The 14,617-nt window shown below is 38.9% G+C and overlaps 1 protein-coding gene across 2 annotated transcripts; it reads left to right on the top strand.

Annotated features, from left to right (window-relative positions):
- The first annotated feature begins 3,833 nt into the window (after positions 1–3,833).
- On the top strand, positions 3,834–8,645 carry Nanog (Nanog homeobox). 2 transcript variants are annotated; one of them, XM_027950572.2, is made up of 4 exons: positions 3,834–3,984; positions 6,106–6,371; positions 7,583–7,669; positions 8,268–8,645. In XM_027950572.2, exons 1-4 carry the CDS (start codon positions 3,834–3,836, stop codon positions 8,643–8,645), a joined length of 882 nt encoding a protein of 293 aa, XP_027806373.1. The 2 variants fall into 2 exon arrangements, with proteins under 2 accessions (XP_027806373.1, XP_027806372.1); XM_027950571.2 differs by having other exon boundaries at positions 8,220–8,645.
- The last annotated feature ends 5,972 nt before the right edge of the window (positions 8,646–14,617 follow it).

Here is a 14,617-nt window from a genome sequence, read left to right as displayed (position 1 = left end):
TGTATTTATTTTTAAAAAATATTTATTTATTTATTTTTAGTTTTCGGCCGACACAACATTTTTGTTTGTATGTGGTGCTGAGGATTGAACCCGGGGCGCCCCGCACGCATGCCAGGCGAGCGCGCTACCGCTTGAGCCACATCCCCAGCCCATAAAAGCATGTATTTAAAATCACAGAACAAAACTGTGAGCAGTGGCACACGACTAGACTATAATTCCAGAGACTCACTCTGGAGGCTGAGGCCAGCCTCAACAATTTAGTGAGGCCTTAAGTAATTTAGCAAAATGCTGCCTCAAAAAATAAAAAGGACGGGGATGTGGCCCAGTGGTAAAGCATTCCCAGTACCAAAAAGAGACAAGACAGAATAAGGTCATCAAAGCAGTGTGAATAGAAATAGTTTGAAGACCAGTCAGTAGAGGAGCAGGAATGAGAGCAAGGAGGAAGGAAGGAAAAAAGAGGTACTAGGGAATGAAAATAACCAAGGTATATTGTGTGCATGTATGAATATGTAACAACAAATCCCACTATTATGTATGAATATAATACACTAAAAAAAGACAAATAATAATAATTTTTAGAAAAAGTTTGAGAACTAAGGTTTGGTAAAATCTAACTTTATTTATTTATTTATTTGTGTGTGTGTGTGTGTGTGTGTGTGTGTGTGTGTGTGTGGTATTGGAGATTGAATCCAGGGATGCTTAACCACGGAGCAACATCCCCAGCCCTGTTAATTTTTTACTTTGAGACAGGGTCTCGCTAAATTTCTTAGGCCTTCACTAAATTGCTGAGGCTGGCTTTGAATTTGTAATCCTCCTGCCTTGCCTCCCAAGTCACTGGGATTATAGGTGTGTGCAACCGCACCTGGCTACTTTTAGATTATACAGGATCTGTGGGAGAACCAGAAAGGAGGCTGAGAGAGAAGCAGGATAATAGAAGGAATACCAGGAGAGAATAAATAAGAAGAGATTTAATTTAAAAAAAACACGGTCTTTTTACTACCCATGGTCACTTCTTTCTGCCTCAGGTTTCTTGTCCCTAATTTCCAGTGACTTCATTTGACATCTCCATCTGTACTGATTTATTAAAGTCACAGTGATCAAACATGCATGTACATGTATCAGGCACTGGGCTAGACGCTAATGGAGCTCACCATATCTTACCATAGCCAAGAGTGTACCATATTGCCCTGTTATCTCTGAGACTCTCTCCTATTGCATCCTTGCCTTGGAGCTTTTTGTAAACATCAATAATTGGAACTCATCGTTTTCTCTCATTTGTTAACTTTCTGGAATCCCCTTCCCTGTTCTTTCCTTATTTTATCTTTTCAGCTCACCTGAAGTCCTCAGCAGTTTTCTGATCCCGCTCCCACTTCCTCCCCTACTTTGTATACCTCATTCTTTCTCAGTACTTATCACACAACTTTACAACTGACTTTGTGGTCTATTCCGACCTGCTCTACCAATTGTTAGCTCATTTTGACATACTCTTCCTCCACTCACACAACCCATTCCAGCAAAGTCTCCCGACAGCTTCAGAAATTTTTCTCAACCTTATTCAAATTGCTGTCTTTGATAAAGAATGTGGCAAACCTGCCTTCCAGCTACCAGCCCCCTTGTCTTTGATCTTTCACCCCAGAGACTCGCCCTAGACCCAAAGAGACCCTGATGGGGGTAGGGGCATTCATCCAGGCTCTTATGCAAAGAGGCTTTAGCAAAGAATAAAACTTCTCATGCCTGCCTTTTAGAGAGATGCGGGTAAACTCAGATATTTGGTGGCCTTGACAGCACCCATTTACCAAACTGTACTGATTGAGAAAAAGGAAGTCAAGTTTTTCTCTTTTTTTTTTTTTTTTTTTGTGGTACTGGGGATTGAACCCAGGGCCTTGTGCAAGTGAGACAGCACTCTACCAACTGAGCTACACCCTCAACCCAAAGTTTTTCCCTTTTAAAAGATTTTTTTTTTCCCCCTGTGCTGGAGATCGAACCTAGAGCCCTTGCACATGCTATTATTATATTCTATTTCTAATGAGACAGTGACCATCTACTTGAAGCACAAATCATCCAGTTCTATTCACTTTCTCTCTGAGGCCTCTATTCTTACTTTTTTTCTAAAGGTGATAGTTTAAAAAGACAAAAGATTACACAGCATAATATCTCTTTGGTTTGAGCCCAACCACACACCTACTCTCACAAAATGGCATCATCGTTTGATTGTAAATGAAAACCAGCCTGTGAGGGAGGAAGGCCAGCAGTACTGGGTGGTGATCCAAGTCCTACAGCTGCAGGGGAGGGTTAGAATCATGCCTCAGAAAAATACATATTTGGGTTTTGCTTTGAGGAGTGGAAGACAGGAAAAGAGCAAGAATCTTAGGTTTCTTGAATTTGGATTCAGGAATGGGGAAAAAATGGAAAGCTATAGGTTGTTACTTTTGTCCTTAAGTATGTTAGTGCTGAGACTTAATTCTGAAATTTTTGTTTGATAAATATACTCCTCATCCCTAAAATTGTAAAGTAGGGATGGAGACGGTGTTGAAGGACATGACAACATTCCCAGCCTAAGGGGGAAAGACGAAAGAAAGAGTCAAAGGGGAAGAAGTCTATGAGAGGTTTCTCTATACCTTCTTCCTTCCAGTTGGACTGGCTTAGAGGTCAGTAAATCTCATTTTATATCAAGAAATGTCCCTGGTTAAATAAGAATCTGGTGTTTTTATTCTGCCACATTCACTGTATTAAAATGATAATCACACACACACAAAATGGTCATTTCAAACTTGGTTTGGAGCACAGGCTCCTCATGTAGCACAGGATCTATGAACAAGCCACCATTACATTATGTAGATCACTGAGAGGACAAATATGAATCACTAGTATATCTTCTTTAATTCCTACAATAATACAAAAAGTGATTTATATTTATTTACAGATGAAGAAATTGAGACATAAAAGTAAATGAACCAAGATTCTAGCGAGTAACATGTATATAAAAACTAATTTAAAATCTTCCTGTGGGCTGGGGCTATAGCTCAGTTGGTAGAGTGCTTGCCTAGCATGCATAAAGCCCTGGGTTCAATTCCCAGCACAACATAAATAAATAATTACTTCCCATAATAAAGGTAGATAAATGTTTAACAGGATACTAAATTGTCTTATGTGAGTAGTTCACATGTCCTTTCCTCTGGTTTTTGTTAAAAACCAACAGTCCTGGAGAAAAGACTTTTTGTCTTTCGAAGAGCTAAACAACACTAGAAGGAACTAAGGTGGGTGGTGTAAACAAGCACCTTGTTTAACATCAACTAATCCCCTTAGGCAAAGCATTTTAATATTTTATTCTCCCTTTAGGGTAAATGAAAGGAGAGAATGAAGATAGGTTGAAATTTCTAGAACTTGGAGGTGCATCTTTGATTTAAAGGTGGAAACACTGTGAACCTAAAAGTATTTAATCGCTGAATTTGTTTACAGATTTTCTATATATATATAGATATATTTGTTTCTAGATTTTGTGGTCCCACTGGTTCCCCACCCAGTCAGAGCTACTCCACAGCTACTTTTGCATTACAATGGCCTTGGTGAGACTGGTTGAAGGGAATCACTAGGGTGTGGGGAGGCGTGGGGCTGTTGAGAGGGGCGGGTCTAAAGGTGATAGAATCTATATTACAAATCCAGAAACTAAAGTTTTAGACTTCTACTGGATTGGGTTGCCAGCTGAGGCGAAGACTGGCTTCATTCTGGCTTCTTGATATTTTTTTTTATCAGATCTTCATTTTCTTAGGTCTTTACCTAAGTTTTAAAGACTTGTTCTTTTTATCTTTTTTTTTTTCCTCTTTTTGAGGAACATGAGCATGGATCCGGCTTTTCCGCAAAGTTTGCCTTGCTTGGAAGCATCTGATTCTAGGGTCTTTTCACCAATACCTGTGATTAATGGTCCCGAGGAAATTTATCCACCTGTTCAAATGTCATCTGCTGAGATGCCCCTCACAGAGACTGGTAAGGAAATATTTAATCCTTGAAAAGCCAAGTTCCTTAGGAGAGAGGAAAGGAAAGGGGTTAAGGGCCCATTGCCCTCTTGAGGAATTACAGTTCATTCAAATAAAGGTGTCATTATTGTCCTTTGGATGTTCTCTTTTGAATTGTAATTTGGGGACATTTTCAATTATGCCACAGGTCTCAGGAATTATGGACTAAGATGAGGGACATGGAATTGAGCAGTGTGTATGTTTTTGAAAACCTATATGCTTTTAGGCATTGTGGAATCAAAAGTGTGTTGTCACAATTTAAACAGTGTTGGGCACCCGGTTACAGTAAATATTATGGTTCATTAGCCAGAGGAACTAACATCCCAGCTTGGGTAAGCATCATATTTTTGGTTGGTCAAAAATGGTAAGTCAAGGTGAGATCATCTAATTAGTGTATGATTTATATAGATGAATTTCTTTTGCCATAGTAGTGGTTGGTTCTTTTAACCTTTGGATGTGTGGATGTTAATGAGCAGTTCCAAGTTTGGCGCATCTGCTATGTTCAACAGTCCTAAATCCCAAACAAATGTTGACCTAATTTTATGGTAAAGATAATTCCATGAAAGTTTTGTTTGTTTGTTTTTTTGCACCTTGCTGTCGCTGAGGCTGACTTTGAACTTGTGATCCTCCTGTCACTGCCCCCGGATTACAGGCATACGCCACTGTGCACCCAGCTCATAAAACTTTAAACTTGTTAACAAACAGAATGTGGCTAGAGCTAAGATTTAAAGTCCATTTGTGGGGGGGTGGGGGGGGCGGCTGGGGTTGGGCTCAGTACCATGTGAGGCACTGGGTTCCATCCTGAGCACCACCATACATACATAAAGATATTGTGTCCATCTACAACTAAAATAATATATATTAAAAATAAAATCCATTTGGGCTTTAAAACATATGCCTAGGCCAGGTAGAGTGGTGCATTCCTATTAATTCCAGCTACTTGGGAGGCAGAGGCAGGAGGATCATAAATTCTAGGCAATTAAAAACAACAACCACATTATCTTGAAATAAAATAAAAAGGGCTGGGTATGTAGTTCAGTGTAATTGAACATCTCTGGGCTCAATACCCAGTAAGACCCCCCAAAAAAAAGTGGAAAAAAGAAAAGTACAGAAAATGACAACTATACATATATATTTTGGGGGGTTGCCTGGGATGGAGCCCAGGGCCTGGCACATGCTAGCCAATTAATCATTCTACCAATGTGGTAGAACCCTAGTGTAATGACTGCTGTAGTTGAGCATTGTTTCTTTGTTTTTGTTTTTTACCAAGGATTGAACTGGGGGGGGGGGGGGCGGCGGCGGGATGAGCCACATCCCCAGCCTTATTTTTATTTTATTAGAGACAGGGTCTCACTGAGTTGCTTAGTGCCTTGCAATTGCTAAGGCTGGCTTTGAACTCCCAATTCTCCTGTCTCAGTCTCCCGAGCAGCTCGCCGGCTCAAGCATTGTTTTTCATGCTCAAATGTGTGTAGATAGTTAAATTTTAGGACATGATCCATTTCTCATGCTTGGTTGAAGATTTTAAAAACTACATGTAAGAAGCAGAAGAGTGTGCATTTTTGCTGTTTTAAGGCCTATTTATTTCAAGACCACAGGGTACTATTGGTGTTGAATCACTTAGAATACTTCAATGTAAATAATTAATGAGGTGGCTGCTGAGTTTATGACTGAGTGTAGCTCAGTGGTGCCCTCGACTAGTGTGTGCAAGGCTCTGGGTTCCATCCTCAGCACCCCAACAAAATGAATAAATATATTTATAAAATACAGATACTTATAAACTTTGTGTGTGTGTGTGTGTGTGTGTGTGTTTTACTGGGGATTGAACTCAGGACTTCATCATGCTAGGCAAGCACTCTACTACTGCAACATTTCCATAGCCACTTGTAATACTTTGCAGTTTTGTACATAGGTTGGTAAAGTGTTCAGGGTTGGTTAAGGAAAAAAAAAAAAAGAATTATTCCTTATTCACCTTATGTCTAAGGTTGTGATGATTATAAAAGTGCTTTGAAAAGAAAAAATTTAATATTTAAGTATTTGAAAAATATTTATAGAGTTATAGAGAAAAGCATCAAATTTGTTTTGTTCCCAGCAGTCTCTCCCTCTCCATCCTCCATGGACCTGCTTATTCAGGATAGCCCTGATTCTTCTACCAGTCCCAAAGTGAAACCATCCACTTCTGTACAGGAAAGCACAACAAAGAAGGAAGACAGTAAGATCCAGGTCAAGAAACAGAAGATGCGCACAGTGTTTTCTCAGACTCAGCTGTGTATACTAAATGACAGGTTTCAGAAACAAAAATATCTCAGCCTCCAGCAGATGCAAGAACTTTCTAGCAATCTGAACCTTAGCTACAAACAGGTAGGGTTGTTTTGTTGTTGCAAAATAATGCCAATTTACAGATAAATGTGGCTAACATCTCTCTGTATCTCAGTATATACTCCCCACCCCAGCCCTATTTATGTATTCATAAATTATTTGATACAGGAGATTGAACCCAGGAGTGCTTAATCACCTAGCCAAATCTCAAGCCCTTTTTATTTTTTATTTTGAGACAGTCTTGCTAAGTTGCTTAGGGCCTTGCTAAGGTGCTGAGACTGGTCTTGAACTTTTGCTCCTCCTGCCTTAGTGCCTGAGTTGCTGGATTACAGGTAGGTTACCTCTATGTATACTATGTAAAAGCACCCCTCTACAAATAATTTAATTCTAAAATGAAAATGGAATCTTTTTATCATTATATTTTAAAAAAATTTTTTTTAGTTGTAGATGGACACACAATATCTATTTTTATGCGGTGCTGAGTGTTGAATCCAGTCCCTCACACATGCAAGGCAAATGCTGTCCCACTGAGCTACAGCCCCAGCCCTCATTATACTTTCTTTACCTGTGTGCATTTTTTTACTAACAAGGTCAGTCACTTTTCATACATTTATTGACCATTTTCTTTCTCCAATTGCTTTAACCTCTTCTATCCTTTATTTTCAGTCTGTGTTCACTTATATTGAAAATGAATTTGTATCCAGGCACAGTGGCATGGGCTTGTATTCCCAGTTACTCAGGAGGCTGAGGCAGGAGAATGGCAAGTACGAGGCCAGTCTGGGCAATTTAGCAAGACCTTGTCTCAAAATAAAAAGGTTTGGGGATTTAGCTTAGTAATAGAGCACTTGCCAACCATGTGAGAGGCACTGGGTTCAATCCCCAATACTGCCCCCCAAAGAATAAAGAATTTATATAAAGCTCTTCATCCTACTTAATAGTGTACAACTGTGTGTGTGTGTGTGTGTGTGTGTGTGTGTGTGTTTTGCATCACTGAAGTCCAGGAGATGTTTGGTTGTCAAATGTTTTACGGTTTTCCATCTCTGGTGCCAAATATAATTGTGCTCATAGGGTGATGAGGTGTTGCAAACAAGTTATCTATAACTAATAGTGTTGGCAAAACCTATGAGCAGGGAGATCAGTAGTCTTTTAAATATAGCGGGTCTTATGATCTTTCCTTTTGATGATCTTTTAGTTTTATTCCATTTCTGAATACATTCCTTATATTTTATAATTCCTTTTTATTTTTTCTGAAGGTTAAGACCTGGTTCCAAAACCAAAGAATGAAATGTAAGAGATGGCAGAAAAACAACTGGCCAAAGAATAGCAATAGTGTGACTCAGGTAACAAGAAATTTTATCTGGTCTTTCCTTTGTTTTTTTTCCCCCTTTGGTACTAGGGATTAAACCTAGGGCGCTTCACTACTTAGCCACATCTCTAATTCTTTTTTGTATTTTATTTTGAGACAGGGTCTCTATGAGTTGCTTAAGGCCTTGCTGAGTTGCTGAGGCTGGCTCTGAATTCATGATTCTCTTGCCTCAGCCTCTCCCGAGCCCGTGGGACTGTCATTACAAGTGTGTGCCACCACACCCGGCTGGTCTTTCCTTTTGATGATCTTTTAGTTTTATTCCATTTCTGAAGTGTACAATTCCAGTTAGTTATTTTCCTTAAACCGTTTGAGTCAATCCACTATTTTTTCCCATATTTTTTGGTGCCTTACACTTGTACATAATGGTGGGATTTGTTGCTACATATTCATACAGGCACCCAATATAATTTTAGCCACTATTATTTCCAAGTATTTTCCCTTTCTCTCCCCCTGGTCCCTTTGCTCTACTCTACTGATCTCCCTTTGATTTGCATGAGATTAAATCCACCATTTTCTTTTCAAAGGGCTCACTACCCACTGAATATTCAGGCCCCTACTCTAATTATAACCAGGGGTACCAGGTTAATTCACCTGGAAACCTTCCACCATGGAGCAATCAGACCTGGAACAACCCAACTTGGAGCAACCAGACCTGGAACAGCCAGTCTTGGAGCAGCCAGTCTTGGAATAGCCAGTCTTGGAGCAACCACTCCTGGAATACTCAGACCTGGTATACCCAATCCTGGAACAATCAGGCCTGGAACAATTCATTCTACAACTATGGAGAGGAATCTCTGCAGCCCTCTATGCAGTTCCAACAAAATTTTCCTGCCAGTGATTTGGAGACAACCTTGGCATTCACTGGTGAAAGCCATAGGTATTTTAGTACTCCACAATCCATGGATTTATTCCTAAATTACTCTCTTAACAGGCAGTCTGAAAATATGTAAGGATGGGTACATGATTCATTTTTGGTCTGGGCAGTGGCTAAATTCCTTCCTTGAAGGATTTTTTTTTTTTTTTAAGAGAGAGAGAGAGAGAATTTTAATATTTATTATTATTTTTTTTAAGTTTTCGGCGGACACAAAATCTTTGTTTGTATATGGTGCTGAGGATCGAACCCGGGCCGCACACATGCCAGGCGAGCGCGCTACCGCTTGAGCCACATCCCCAGCCCCTGAAGGATTTTTTTAATATTTATTTTTTAGTTTTAGGAGATACAATATCTTTATTTTATTTTTATGTGGTGCTGAGGACCAAACCCAGTGCCTCACACTTGCTAGGTGAGCACTCTACCACTTGAGCCACAACCACAGCCCGATTTTCTTTTCTTTTCTTTTTTTTTTTTTTTAACTTTGGAGCTGTATACTTTTCTGCTTGATATCCTGGTTCTCATTGTGCTACTGTGCCAATTTGAGGATTTTGAGTCTGATTAGAGACTCATCAAAGACAAGTTTTTGTGTGTATATGGTTCTGGGGATCAAACTCAGGGCCTCATGCATGCTAGGAAAACATTCCACCACTGAGCCATATCCCAGCCCTCAAAGAGATTTTTTTTTGTGTGTGTATATATGTATGTGTGTGTATATATATATATATATATATATATATATATATATATATATATATATATTTGTTGATAGATCTTTATTTTATCTATTTATATGCAGCGCTGAGAACTGAACCCAGTGCCTCACATATGCCAGGCAAGGGCGCTAGCGCTGAGCCCCAGCCCCAGCCCCAGCCTAAAGAAGTTTTAATAGCCCTGCTTGCTACAGACAAGATGTCTCTGGCTACAGATAAGAACTATTACTAGTTTGGATATCTTTTTTTATTTTTAGATGTTGATGGACCTTTATTTTATTCATTCATTTATATGTGGTGCTGAGAATCGAACCCAGTGCCTCACACATGCTAGGCAAGCACTCTTCCACTGAGCCACAACCCCAGCCCCTAGTTTGGATGTCTTTAGGATATAGAATCTTCACCTTAAGAATAGGAAGTAAAAAGTACAAAGAAGTATAAGAAGGATTAGTTCCACTTTCTGCTACTGGAAGATTTTACTTATTAAAAAGTCGGTTGTTGCTGGGCATGGTGGTGCACACTATAATCCCAGTGGCTCAGGAGGCTGAGCATGAAGACTCTGACTTCAAAGTTAGCCTCAGCAACTTATCAAGTCCCTAAGCAACGCAGACCGTGTCTTTAAATGAAGTATAAAAAGGGCTGGGGATAAGGTTTAGTGGTTGAGTTCCCCTGGGTGGTTCAATCCCTGGTACCAAAAAAGGCAGTTGTTGAGGTGAAGAGTGAAGGGTTAAGCTACATAATGTGCTTCATTGATTTCCTCCACCTGTTTGGACTCTCATTTTACTCTAATGCCTAATTTGCTCATTAATATTTGTAGAAAGATACTTAAGATATTTTATACTTAGTCGCATTCTGATAAATCAGTACCCATTTGGCTAATTTAAGTACAAATGAATAAAAGATCTATTTTACCTTTAGTTGTCTTTTTTTTATTTCACTTTGTAGTTCCACTAGTAAACATTTGGTTTAAATAGTGGGGTTTTATTACTTTTGTTTTTGAGGTGGCCTTCACTAGGTTGCCTGGGCTAGTCCTAAGCACTGAGCTATAGCCCCAGGTTGTGTGTTTTGGGTTTTTTTTTTTTTTTTTTAATTTTGAGATGATTTCACTAAATTTCTGAGATTGGCCTCAAACTTGTGCTCTTTTTGCCTCTGCCTCCACAGTTACTGGGATATGACCGGTGTGCACCACCACCCTTGGCTCTTTATCACAATTTGCATGCTCTCTGCACTGAACTGTACCCCAGCCCATTCATTACATTTTTGGTATGGGATGAAAAACTTAACTAGGTAATCTTACATAAATAAGGAAAGGAAAGGTAACCACATATACAGTGCTAGGTGACTTAAGCAAACTTTTTTCCTCCTTTCATGTGTAATTTTATTGAAATTGTTAAATTTGCAGATACAGAGTGCCATGTCAGGAGACCAACCTGGACAATTTAGCTAAATCAAATCTCAAAAGGGCTTAGGGCTCTACAGCTCAGTGATAGAGCATTCCTGGGTTCATTTTCCAGTACCTGAAAAAAAGGAGAAAAACAATCTGATCTAGTAATAATTAAAACAAAGACTTCCAGCACCCCCAGCATTGCACACAAACAAACAACCCAGCAACAATAAAACAAAAAACCAAGCACTTCCCTAGGGCATGTAAAAGGTAGAGTATGAGTAAATAAAAGGAACCATTTTTATTGACCTAATGAAATAACAAAAAGGAATCCAGAAGCATGTAATATTCTTATCTATACTACATATGTATACATACTAGAGGCACACCAGCACTGCACTCTCAGGGAATGCAAGTAAATTCCACAGCTACTCATCAAGCTAAGGAGAGCTGCTTTTGTGGCCAGAAATATTACTGTCCTTCAGTGACAGACAGCATACTCTCATGATGATTCAGCATATTCACATGGCGATTCTGCAGAGTCATGGCTAATTTTGGGTTAAATTCTTGTTCCAGGTCCTAGTCACTAATTTGCGTCATTCCACACCATCAATCTGATGGCTGCTGTGTAGAAGAGGCAAGGAGGCAGGTCATAAACATTGCTACCCATCCACCCCATATGGCACCCATCCTAAATATATTAAGGTAGGCTACCATACTTTGTGCCTTGTCTTTATAATTGATGTAAAGTGATTTCTAGATTTTTTTCCCCTGTACTAGGATCAAATAAGCTAGGCAAGTGTTCACTGAGCTATACTCTTTGCCCTGAGTTTATCTAAATATGTGTCTTGATAACCATAGCTGGAGTTGGTGATACCATTACACAGAAGTAAGTTTGTAGACACTTAAAAAGTTGCAGATGGACACAATACTTTTATTTATTTTATGTGGTGCTAAGAATCGAGCCCAGTGCCTCACATGTGCTAGGCAAGCACTCTACCTGAAGCCACAACCCTGGCCTCTCAAAATTCTTAGACAACTTTTTCTAGAACCATACAATTTATGTCAACCAACCAAGGACCAGGAATAATTTTGAGAGACTGGACCAGCTGCTACTTTTACATCAGGTTTCACTACAACCTCACACCAAGGGACCTGTGCAAATGCCTACATTTTGGTATCCTTAGTGGAGCTAATTTCCTGTGCCAGAAGCATTTGTTAGTCCTGGTTGACTTCTAGGAATTAAACCAGAGACCCTGCATCTAAAAGAAGAAAAAGCAGACCCTAATCATCATGTGGGATTAGGCCCCAACTTCCTTAATAAGACTCCTGTAGTGCAAGAATTAAAACCAAAAATCAATAAATGGGATGGATTCAAACTAAAGTTTCTCAGCAAAAGAAACAAGCTGTGAGGTGAATAGAGAGCCTACATCTTGGGAGAAAATATTTACCCCTCACTCATCAGATAGAGCACTAATCTCTAGGGGTTATAAAGAATTCAAAAAGCCAAACATGAAAAAAACAAATAACCCAATCAATAAATGGGACAAGGACCTGAACTGACACTTCTCAGAGATGTCAATCAACAAGTATATGAAAAAATGTTCATCATCTCTAGCAATTAGAGAAATTCAAATCAAAACCTGGTTGACTTCTTTATGTAACCAATTCCCTTGATCTCTTGCTTGAGGCAAAGTCCTCTTGGCCTCAGAAGACAAGCAATATACCAACAGTCCTCCCCCATTTTCCTGCACCTGTCTGCAGCTGTTTCAATTTTTTGGTTTTTAGTTGTAGACACCAGGTCTTCTGATCAGTGGTATTATTCAAAACAGAATCCAACATGTTTGTTTGTTTTCTTTTAGGTTCAGAATAAAGTAGAAATATAAGCTGAAAGACCTAAACATTGAATTTTTGAAACTTTCATTTTCTTTTATTATTATTCTTTGCAATTACTGTTTTTTGCTTCCTTAATTTGTTCTTTTTTGGTATACATGACAATAGAGTATATTTTGACGTATTTTACATACATGGAATACCTCTTATTCTAATTAGGATCACATTCTTGTGGTTGGTTTTTAAAATTTCATACATTTTAATAAAGCAATTCACCTACATAATTAGAAGTAACATCCACCTTATAGAAGGAGAAAAGAGAAAGTAAAATTTTTAAATTTATTTACTTATTTATTTGGGGGGTATCAGAGATTGAACCCATTGAGCCACATCCCCAGCTCCCCCTTTTTAATTATTTTAATTTTTAGGCAGGTTCTCACTAAATTGCTGAGGTTGTCTTTGAACTTGCAATCCTCCTTCCTCAGCCTTCCGAGCCACTGGATTATAGGAGTGTGCCACTGTGCCTGGCCAATTTTTTGTTATTTATTTATTTATTTTAGTTGTCGATGCACTTTTGTTTTATTCATTTATATGTGGTGCTGAGATTCGAACTTGATGCCTCATACATGGTAGGCAAAACACTCTGCCACTGAGCCACAACCCCAGCACTCCCCACCTTTTTTTAATGGTTCTGGGAATTTGGGGATTAAACCCAGAGCCTTTACATAGGCCAGGCTAACACTTTACCATTGCACCACATTCCCAGTCCTCAGGGAATGATTTTTTTTTGGTATGGGGGGATTGAACTCAACCACTGAGCCATACCCCTAGCCCTCTTTTGTATTTTATTAGAGACAGAGTCTCACTGAGTTGCTTAGCGCCTTGCCCTTGCTGAGGCTGGCTTTGAACTCAGGATCCTCCAGTCTCAGCCTCCCAAGCTACTGGGATTGCAGGTGTGAACAACTGCGCCCAGCTAGGGAATGAAATTTCTAAGGGAAAAAGAGGAATGCAAAAAAGAATGAGACTGGCGAGGTGCTACGGTACACTCCTATAATCCCAGTGGCTCAGAAGGCTGGAAGCAGGAGAGTTGCTCATTCAAAGACAGCTTCAGTAATTTAGGGAGGTCTTAAGCAATTTTGCAAGACCCTGTCTCAAAAAGTAAAAACAGCTGTGGATATGGCTTAGTGGTTAAGCACTTCTGGTTTCGATCCCTAATACCAAAAAACAAAACAACAACAACAACAAAAAAAAAAAAAAAACTGAGGCTGGAAGGTGAATTTGTAACTAATTTTCTTTTGGTTCACTTTGTGCCGATGAAAAGCCTTGAATTAGGTTTGCACCTCTCCTAATTTTTATAACATTTTCAAGTCTTTTATGGTGATTTGCTTACACAGAGAGTGAATTTTGCTTTTTTTTTTTTTTTAGAGAGAGGGAGAGAGAGAATTTTAATGTTTTATTTTTTAGTTATTGGCGGACACAACATCTTTGTTTGTATGTGGTGCTGAGGATCGAACCCTGGGCCAAACGCATGCCAGGTGAGCGCGCTACCGCTTGAGCCACATCCCCAGCCCCGTGAATTTTGCTTTAATGTTTATTTGCTTTGTTAAATTGCTGAGATTGGTCTGGAACTTGAAATACTCCTACCTCAGTCTCCTGAACTGCTGGATTATAGGCATGCACTATTTTGTCAGTTTTTTTTTTTTCTCTTTTAATCAATCTTATGTAACGATCTCTGATAAAGTAACCAGTGATGAGTTCTCATTTGGCCATGAAAACAGAATGATCAAAGGAATGACTAATCCAAAAACACTGCAGCTTTGAGACAATTTTCTGTTTATGAATGCATTTTTTAATGTTTAAAAACATCTGTCTTAGCATTTTAAATTAAATAATAACAAGATGTTAATAGCATTATTTGTAGTGGCAAACAACCAAAACAAATATCAACAAATAACCAAAATAAATATCAACAAAATAGATTGAATTGCATCTGTAATGTGTAATATCTAAATTTACACTGTGTAACAGATTTAAATTTCATGAAGTAGAAATATATCTGATATACTAAGTAGAAAAAGCTGGGCTGGTAGTATATAGCCTGGTTGGTGGTGTTTAATGATA

Source organism: Marmota flaviventris, chromosome 3, assembly GCF_047511675.1.
Source record: "Marmota flaviventris isolate mMarFla1 chromosome 3, mMarFla1.hap1, whole genome shotgun sequence".
Taxonomy (NCBI): Eukaryota; Metazoa; Chordata; class Mammalia; order Rodentia; family Sciuridae; genus Marmota; species Marmota flaviventris.
This window is presented reverse-complemented; position numbering and strand designations above follow the sequence as displayed.

Coding starts and splice junctions, on each gene's coding strand:
- Nanog (XM_027950571.2), top strand. CDS start 3,834: ATGAGCATGGATCCGGCTTTTCCGCAAAGTTTGCCTTGCTTGGAAGCA. Junction 3,985..6,105: donor GATGCCCCTCACAGAGACTG/GTAAGGAAATAT, acceptor TGTTCCCAGCAG/TCTCTCCCTCTCCATCCTCC. Junction 6,372..7,582: donor TGAACCTTAGCTACAAACAG/GTAGGGTTGTTT, acceptor TTTTTTCTGAAG/GTTAAGACCTGGTTCCAAAA.